At 36.1% G+C, this 9,732-nt stretch overlaps 1 protein-coding gene across 1 annotated transcript in view; it reads right to left on the bottom strand.

Annotated features, from left to right (window-relative positions):
* Nucleotides 1-475: 475 nt before the first annotated feature.
* GNA13 (G protein subunit alpha 13) overlaps nucleotides 476-9,732 on the bottom strand; it is a 33,353-nt gene continuing 24,096 nt past the window's right edge. The window contains exons 3-4 of the mRNA XM_060763046.2: nucleotides 5,951-6,001; nucleotides 476-4,678 (exon numbers count right to left, since the gene is read on the bottom strand). Of these exons, the coding sequence (XP_060619029.1) occupies nucleotides 4,106-4,678; nucleotides 5,951-6,001 (624 nt within the window). The 3' untranslated portion in view covers nucleotides 476-4,105. The remainder of the gene's footprint in view (nucleotides 4,679-5,950; nucleotides 6,002-9,732) is intronic.

Here is a 9,732-nt window from a genome sequence, read left to right as displayed (position 1 = left end):
TAAAAAACTCTAAAATCAGGATAGCAAAGAACAACACTCAGAAAACAGGAATTCCAGAGAAGAAATAATCAGGGCCAGCTAACACACCTCCCAGCAAAAGATTCCCTCAGGCAAAGCAGCCAGGCTTTGAAGCTGCAAGGCCATTCAATGCTTATCAAACTTGCCAATTGCAACATTCACACTTGCCTAAAACAGACAAGAGTTATTTCTCCCACCCTGGTCATTCCACAGATATATAAACCCCACTTGCCTAGTTTCCAACACACTTCATAACTACTGAGGAAGTTTGCCATAGATGTGGGCAAAGCATCAGGAAGGAATATTTCTGGAACATGGCCATAGAGCCTGGAAAACTCACAGCAACCCATTTCCATCAAAGTTTGGCAAAGACCAAAACTGCCTTTGCTGTGAGCAAAATTATTTTCTGAAGAAAACCAGTTTCAAAACCACAAAAATATATACTCCGTATGCACAGTGAGGATGTAGATTGTTTATTTGTTGTCAGTAATTTACTTTACATAAGGCAATATTAATGGCTGAAACACCTGCAAAGTATGTACAGAGAGCAATGTACAACTAATGGAGACCTTTATCTATTAGTAAATCGAACCATTTTAAAGTAATTCCTTTAAGAAGGTCTTTAGAAATAATTTATTGCCAACACTGAACCAAGGCAAGGGAGAAATTTACAAGTAGAGGATTCTCTTAGTCTCTGGAAAAGTTATAAAAGTTATACATATAAAAAAATGTAAAGCCGCAAAACACCCCACATTTATACAAAACTTACAAATCTTGGTTTCATTAAAAGATTGATAAGGGGCTTTTTATTACAAAATATGTATTTTAGAGAAAGGCTTTATAGAATAAAAACTCTTGACTGGTGCTCTGAGATGGGGAAGCTGTTTTAATTATGTGGCAATTACTGCTTTCAAGCACAACATAAACCTGCAAATGGCACTATTGCAATATTATGTATCCTTAAGGTCTAATTTTAGAAATATTTATCTTGTGGTACCGTCAAATAGAGAAAAGCGTATAAAAGATTACTGGTGAGCAACTGAGTAGCATATCCAAATCTAATCAGTGGCTTGAACCAAAATGGTTGACACTGCCCTGATATCCAGGCTTCCTAAGATTACTTCCTCACATAATTTTGTAAGACAGTAAAATCTATATTGATAGAAAAGATTTAAAGAGACCATGCCCATGAAGCATCTCTGCCATCTACCAATCCCTGCCCTTACTCAAATGTCCTCTTTTGGGGATCCTTCAAGTTACTCCTTCCTACTGGAAATCTATTCACAGGCAAGCCTGGGAATAAGACATAGTCTCATTCCTGTTTTAAGATCGAGACAGTATGTATCTGGCCAAACAGGCCTGTAATTTGAAACAAGTGCACCTGAAAATACAAGATTTTCAAAATATTTCTACATAAAAATAGATTTTGATATCCATAGGGTCAATTTAGACGATTGAGCCATTCCTCTTAGCCAGACAATTATTTTTTAGCTGTCTTTGCACAATTAGAAACCACCAGAACATCTTGGAATGGCAGCAAGATGATTGTAAAATATGTCACAATATTCTCCAAGATAGTTGTCCTATAGCCTTGGAACCACAGTGATTGGGATTCATAGCAGGACAAGACAGTATCTTTTTAAATAGCGAACAATCTGTGATACTGCTTTCTTGAGATTGAGAATCTCTTTAAAGATATATGGTATCAACACCAATGTCATAATATGTAAATTAAATATGACATTTGTTTTAAGCAGTTTTTTCTGCCCTTCCCTTTTCCATTTGGGATATTCTACAATTGCTTTTGATTTTGAAAAAACAGCATGTACAGCATGCGTGTCGCATGCAGCATGTGCTTTACCCTGATTATATATGAAAATTATTTTATTCCCAAAGCTCATGTCTTTTTATTGCTTTCTTTCTATAATACAATGCAACATCTTACTCCCATTAGCAGTAAGCTCTGTACCCTATTACAAAACTGACTCAACCGTTATTCTTGTTTCATAATATACAGAGTTTACATATATCTTGATTTGTTAGCTAAAACCAATAGAGAATCTGATTAAAAACAGGAACTGTCCTTATCCACATACTATTTTGTAGACAGGAGCATAGTAAGTCTAAACTCATTCTAATGTATGAATTTTGTGGGATTCTGAAAGAATGATGGTGCAGGAGAAATAGCACACCCCTATAACATATATTCCGTTTCCCTTTATAACCTTCAAGAATCTGCTGGTGACATGTATACACTGTCTAGAAAATATGGAAAAGCTTGTGAACAACTTTGTGCTGTGTACTATTCTGGCAATGGAGTGCTCCTTTTCTCTAAACAAAGGCCACTATCAGGTAAACTGGCATTTATGTTAAGGCCACTGCAAGAAAAAGAAATTAACAGGCACTTTAGGTTTAAAAGTTTTTGCTTTAACTAGCATTTACTAGCACTGAAGTAGGCCCACTGAAGAACTGAGAAAAATGTTGAGCCTATTCTATTAAAGCACATAATTTGCAAAAGCTCTTTGTTTCCCACATCTAACATGAGGCAGAAATTTAAATTGGTTTTCAAAATAACAGACATTTTGCAGACTGACTTCCTTCCACAAATATTATGCATCTGAGAGTCCTAGCAATGTATATTTGGGCAACAACAAAAAGGAAGTTGTGCTGCTAATCTCTGATCATGTTAACCACTCACATATATAATGGCAGTAAAGTATTAAAAGAAGCATAAGTGCTAATCTCTTTGTAGCAGTCCTTGCTAAAGCACAGTATAATAAGACTTAGGCCCTTCTATACTGCCATATAAAATCCAGATTATCCGCTTTGAACTGGATTATATGCAAATGTAGATTCAGATAATCCAGTTCAAAGCAGATAATGTGGATTCTTTCCTTTAATAATTTGAATTATATGGCAATGTAAGAGTAACCAGTAATGTATAGGCTTTCAACAAATTCCTGAGAAACCAAAGTACTACTAGCATTCTTAAAACTGAGATGAAAAATAGTCAAGACATCAGTTTCATTTCCGCTGAGTGATTGATTGCAAGGCTAAATTACTGAGGTGTGCAGCAATCAAGATGGAACATGGCATCCCTTTTTCATTTCATTTTTTTTTTTTTTTTTGCAGTATGGAATTGCTGGAACACCATTTAGTGCTTTTATTTTTAAAAACAAGTTTTGTCTTTTTTGCTAATATAATAGCCAGCACTGTGTCAACTACAGCTGTGTACTCTCTCAGTGTTGTCATATGACTTTAACAAGTTGCATCTGACATCTATAAACACTGTGATTGTTGAGCAGAAACAAATCTCATGCTTGGCTTCCTTGATTACCCAAACTACAATATCTGTTCTAAGTGGGAGAAAAAAAATCCAAGTAGCTGTGTTCAACAATGGCTTATTCACAGAAAATGACAAGAGGCTTTCAAAAGCTAGAAGCAGCTGTGTGCTTTATGCTATTTTGGCATCAAACTATGAAAGCATAGATTTCTCAAACTGTAAGAGCTATCAATCAGCAATCAATACCAGGCGTTTATACAGAAACCATTTTGATTAAAATATTCAGTGGTAGTGGACAATTGTTTTCCTTTCTGGTACCATTTCTGAGCACCCCCAATGGCATGGAAGCATAAACACAATTGTAAACTTCAAGTACAGCTTAATAGTTGGGCAGAGCAGTTTGCCAGAGAGCACAGGTGGTAGCAGTTGGCCAAGCTTGGAGAGCAGTCCAAAGTTGTATCAGGTCTCTTGTTATCAATTTCACATGCCAAACCACTTTAGCAAATTTCCAAAGTAAATTCTTTCAACCACATGTCTATACATTAATAGATGTTATAGGAATACAAGCTTTTATCAAACTGAAAAAGATGGAAGAGGTTAAAACTTTGAGTTAGCTTTAAAAAGTCTGTTAAGAAATTAAAACTGATTGAAAACAAAATTACAGTGGAAAAAGTAAAGCCCGAATTTCAAGAGAAATTGGCAATAACTTGAACAGCAGCAGCCTTTACCCACACATGATGAGGTCTAATAGGCCATTTTTTCAACTCCTGCTGTAAACTATTAACCCAAAATCTTTTTTGCCCATTACTGTAGCATGAGCTGCTTGAGGTTGTCATGAAGGATGGTATCCTTGACATCACGAAACACAAGGCGGATGTTTTCTGTATTAATAGCAGTGGTGAAGTGGTGATATAAGGGCTTCTGCTGCTGGTCCCGGCGTTTGGTACGAAAACAATCCACCAGGAATTTTTGGACGTCTGTCAAGTTGTGGGGATCACCTTGAAATTCTGGGAAGTAGTCCTTGATGCTCACTTTTTGCACTTTTTCCTCAAGTAAGTCTGTCTTGTTTAGGAAAAGAATGATGGACACATTGCTGAAAACCCGATTGTTGACTATTGTTTCAAAAATGTTCAGAGATTCTGTAAGGCGATTTGTTTGTCGATCCTCCATAAGTACCTGGTCAAATTCACTTGATGAAACCAGGAACAATATTGAAGTGACACTGTCAAAGCATTCAAACCAACGTTTTCGCTCTGACCTTTGGCCACCTACATCAACCATCTTGAAGGGAACATTTTTAATCTGAAAATCGTACTCATGGATCCCTTTGGTAGGTCTTCGTGCCAATAGAATATCTTGCTGAGAAGGAAGATAGTCCTATGAAAGAAAGAAAAATACTGTTATTAATACTATCAACTGTGCATGTTACTGAACCTTAGAATTATTGACTCAGCATGTTTAGCATATAAACAACTTGATTCTTCGTTATCTAAGCATGTTTTTAAAAACTTCAAACCAAATTTAGGCATAAAATCAAAATCAAAATAATGAGAAAGAATGCTGATCTTCTAAGTATCTTTCATTTCACTGAATTAAATATTTACAGAATGTGTGCATTGTGAAAGCAGAAAGTGAAAAGAATGAGGAAAAAGGACTGTTTAGTCTCAGCTCCTGTTTTATTCAACAAACTGGCATCAAGCTTGTGACATCTAGAATAATGCTGTAAAACAGAGGATCCCCTCCCACATGGGAGATAAAACTTGTGTAAATTTTAGATATGAATTAGAAACATTTCAAATCACTGTTTATTATTAGTGGTCCAAGTGCAAAGGCAGAATTGCTCTCTACCCTGCCCCGTAGGTCTCTGAAAAATAAAATGCAGAGGTTGGTTTCAAGCTTCCAGAGCTGGGTTTGGGAGCACATGGGGCTGTGGTGGGACACCTTCTTCCAGTTCCTCTAGAACAGTGTGTCTTAACCTGTGGGCTGTGGATCACGAGGATGAAAATCTGGTCCGTGAGCCTCTTTCCTCTTTATTTTATTTTATTTCTGCTCCTTTCGGCTGCCTGCCACTCCTTCCCTGTAGCCGACCATGATATGTTCTGTATCAGAAACTAGAGCTGATGTGGTCTATCCAATGGAATTTTCTGAATCAGCACCCTAAACCAAATCTAAAGGTGACCAAAAACTGATTTGTAACTCTTTTGGTACTAATGTTGGAGAGTGGGCCCTAGTCAAAGTGGTCCCTGGACAAAAAAAAGAATGGGAACTACTGCCTTAGAACATGCTTTTCTACTACTGAAGTTCACCATTTAATCCTTCTTTTATGTATTTTGGTTTCTTTTTAATATATGTAAGGCAGGGTGGAAGGCGTAACATAGTGAAGAAGTTACTCTTGAGAAATGGGTAATTAGGACTGTTTTGCCATGTATAAATCAAAGAAGTGTTTCAAGAACCAAAGTTCTTTAAAAGAGAATAGCAAACCCACTACTGAGTTTCCCTATCAAAACCAGTAATAAATTGTCATGTTCTCTCACATTTACTTTGCATTGAGGTAACAGTTAACTATTAAATTTCCAAGTATTAAAAGTTCAAAGTTTTCCTTCCCCATGCAATAGTGTTTAAAAATAAATAAATAAAGAGTAAACTTACTGGTTCTCCAAGTTTGTCCAAGTTGTCCAGGAAGTATTTTATAGATTCTCCCTGAAATTAAGGAAAAATGTATTATTTTTATTCATGAAAAATGTACTTGATTACAGCGGTTTAATATGAATTATCTTTCAAATGAAATATAGTTTATTTGTTTAAAAAAGATATAAAGAGAAGCTTGGTAAAATGAAATTCAGACAAAATTCAATTGAATCAATTTTATTCCAATAAATGCAATGGGCTTCAGTCAGTACCAAGTAGAATTTAAATTTTCTGAAAACATAATCACCATAAAAAGAGGAAAGTAGAATTTACATTAGTCAAAGTCACCGTGCACTAATCTCAGGGTGAGGAACTTCCATGTAAATGTGTCTTCTAGTGTTAGCTCTAATTGAGCAATATATTTTACCTTGCACAGATCTGAGATGTGTGTTGCAACCAAGTTATTGCACTAGAGCTTACTCCTAAGCCAGTATGTAAAAAATTGCAGCTGGATACTCAGACACCACAACTCTTTCAAGTCATTCTTAGGAATCTTATCTGTATCAATTGACGCAGTACTGATAATCAACATAGACATACACTAGGCAGCCAGACAAGCAAACAATAATGTAGACATCAGTAGCCAGCTTTATACTATATGGTATAAATCAGTAGATGGCTAAGAATGAAGTCTGAAATAGTTTCATGCCAATTTTCAATACCATTATAGGCCTCTAGCTAAATGAAATAGCAACACTTCAAAAGAATGCTGATACATCCAGAACCAAAAGAGGGACTCCTTGGGATGCCCAGGAAAAAGATTCCACTGTCAACCAAAAAAAATGACATTGCCTGTCATGTTCACAGTAGGTTCACAGCATGAACCAAATGACAGAAGACAGGTTTTGTGTCAAGCTTTTTTATTCTGGAGGAGCCCTTAAAATTATTTAATTTCTCAGTGAACCAATGCATTGCCATTATCTCTACAGTTTTAAAAAGTGATTCTTTCCCACACATAACCTTTTACAGAACCCCTAGCCATCTTTTGAAGAAGCCCAGAATTCTATGGAAGCACAGCTGATTTGGGCTAATAGCAAATAATACACAATGCAGATCCAATAGAGACTTATAGCAACTTCTTTCCCAACATCTCAACATTTGCTGCTCCTTCACTCCAATGCAATGACAAATAAGAAAATACTTACTAGAGAGCCTCTAATAATCCTTTTAACATAAGGAAACAGTGCTAAATTGCATAATTGAAAGAAAGTTAAGTATCTGCAGAGTGAAATACAACAGCTGACGGGCTTGCTTCTATAAAACAGAGTATATGATCTGTGCTAGTGAAACTTCACATAATCTCTCATTTTGTACCAGCAAAACCTACATGTCTTGGACTAGTTGTACAAACTACATAGAGGAATTTCAAAACTTTCTCTACCATGCCTAAAACCACAGAACATGTCCAAATCTAGTTATTGTCTTGCATTCCAAGTCTAGTCTTTCCTTCATTTTAAGGATTTGTTTAAGAGGCGACAGTTTTAAACATTCTTACTCACCACTAAGTCACAACTGAATTTAGTGGAATTTGTTTTAGTTGATAGGCAAAGTACCGTGCTTTTAACCATTCAATGTTATAAAGTAGGCTACATATAGTGCATTTGCACCTCTGAAGCGGAAGAAATCAACCACTTAGTAATTTTCTGAGGTCACAAAGATCTCTGTGGTAAAAGAAGGAACTGAGCTGAGGTTTCTCATGACCAAGGATAGGATTAAACGTTGGATTTTCAGCCACACAGCAAACCATGTTCTACAATGTCAAAGTCTGAGCAATTCGGACAATTTTTACAAGTCCAAGGAATGAAATGCCTGGAAAGCATTTCTTTTTTAACTTTGAAAACTTTCATAAATTTCCAATACAAAAACGGTTACTGTTATACCATTTCTCCAAATCATTCTACATTTTCCAAGTCATTCTACATGTACTATTTTGTTTCAAAAATCCTGTGATGCATAATATGAACAAATGTTTAAAATTACACTCTGAAGTGAGGAATCTTCTATAATAGAAAATATTTATTAATTTTGAGTTCTTTAGTTAATAAAGACTTGTCTTTCCAGCAGGCTGACACATGTTTGCACAAAAAACCTCCATTATACCTAACAGTCTCAAATATCTAAAGTTGCTTCTGAAATTAAAGCCATTTTCCACTTTCTATTTTACTACTTTTTAAAATGTTTTTGAATAGGATTTCCATAACACCTTTACAATGCTACCTGGTGCTTTGGAGCTGGGAGTCCAAAACATTTTGAAAACACCAGGTTATCTAAAAAGGGTAGAAATGCTAACAGTACCTTTGTTTCAAAATGGGGGCTGCCAAAGTAAAAAAAAAAGTAAATCAAAAAGAAACATCACCTTCATGTATCTGTGCACCATACTTTGAGCAGCAAGAAAGATAGACAGGTTATCAGATATTATCAAAAAGAGACTAAAAGAAGCAATAAAGCTTGGGTACAGAAATAAACTGCTGCCACAAAAGATCAATGGCAATCAATGGATTTCAATTAAGAGAAGTTGAAAGCAATGAATGATCACTAGCCAATCACTAGCATCTTCAGTGTGGAGCTTTGCCTTAACATGGACAAACAGCACAAAGAATTCACTGGCCACATCTACAATGACTGTGTAATGCACTTCATACTGCAGCGGTCAGGCAGCAAACTCTCCCACAAAAGCATGAGAAAGAAAGCTTTTAATGTGCATCAGTGCTCCACCACTATACTTTTCCCCAGGCTTCTCCGTCCTACTCTATTTGGGACCAAGTTCCCTCTACTCTATTTGCAGCTGTTTTTATTTAGAAAACAAGTCCATACAGAACACTCAAATCAGAAAGCAACATTTTAAATCCAATACATAAAGTATCAATGCTCTAGACATAGCAATTTTGTGAGCTTTATTTTAATTTGTATATCAAAAATGAAAGGTGTACACATATAGGACGTCAATTTTACTACCCTGAGTCAAACATTTTTAATGCAAAATGACTTTTGTGCACTGCACAACAGGAATGGGAAGACATGGGCCTTCAAACGCTGTTGAATTGCAGCTCTCACCAGCCTTAGCCAGTGCTGTCAATGTGAAGACTGATGGGAATTGTAGTCCACCAAGATCTGGAGGACAACATGTTCCCCATCTCAGCTGTATGATGGGACTGCAAAGAAGCCTCCACAATGTCTTTGTGACTTTGATAAAAAATTAAAATAGGGTCTCTGTCATTATTTTGGCATTGCGCCAATATTTCTGGGTACTCATGTGACATCTGCTCTTTTGCTGAATTCATCAGTGTTTTCAAAGGACAAACTCAACTACAGGCTCTATTCTTTCCAATAGAGAGATCTGAGTAAACTATGGATGTTCACTGCCAAAAACATAGATTCTTTAATAAGCAAGTATTCAATTTTCAGAGACTGCACTTAGATAGCACGTGGTTCACTCCAATGTCTTATGATCAGATGAAGAAAGTTTAAACAAATGTGTTGATACAGTTGGACAACTGTTCCTTTACGATGAATTGTGAGAATGAAAACAATTAGTCTAGATCTTTGATGACACATCTAAATCAAAATAAGGTTTCTCCTTAAATGCTGCATTCATTTACATAAGCCTAGCCTATTTCCCTTTGGGTCAGATATCTGCCAAGTTAGTCACTGAACCCAGTTTCAGTTTATCAAAAGAGAACAGCAATTACAGTATACACCGATGTATCTTTCTTGCAAAAAAAGGGGGGGGGGGGAATTAAAAT

This window comes from Anolis sagrei, chromosome 2, assembly GCF_037176765.1.
Source record: "Anolis sagrei isolate rAnoSag1 chromosome 2, rAnoSag1.mat, whole genome shotgun sequence".
Taxonomy (NCBI): Eukaryota; Metazoa; Chordata; class Lepidosauria; order Squamata; family Dactyloidae; genus Anolis; species Anolis sagrei.
The sequence above is the reverse complement of the archived record's forward strand: the minus strand, read 5'-3'. Positions and strand labels throughout refer to the sequence as shown.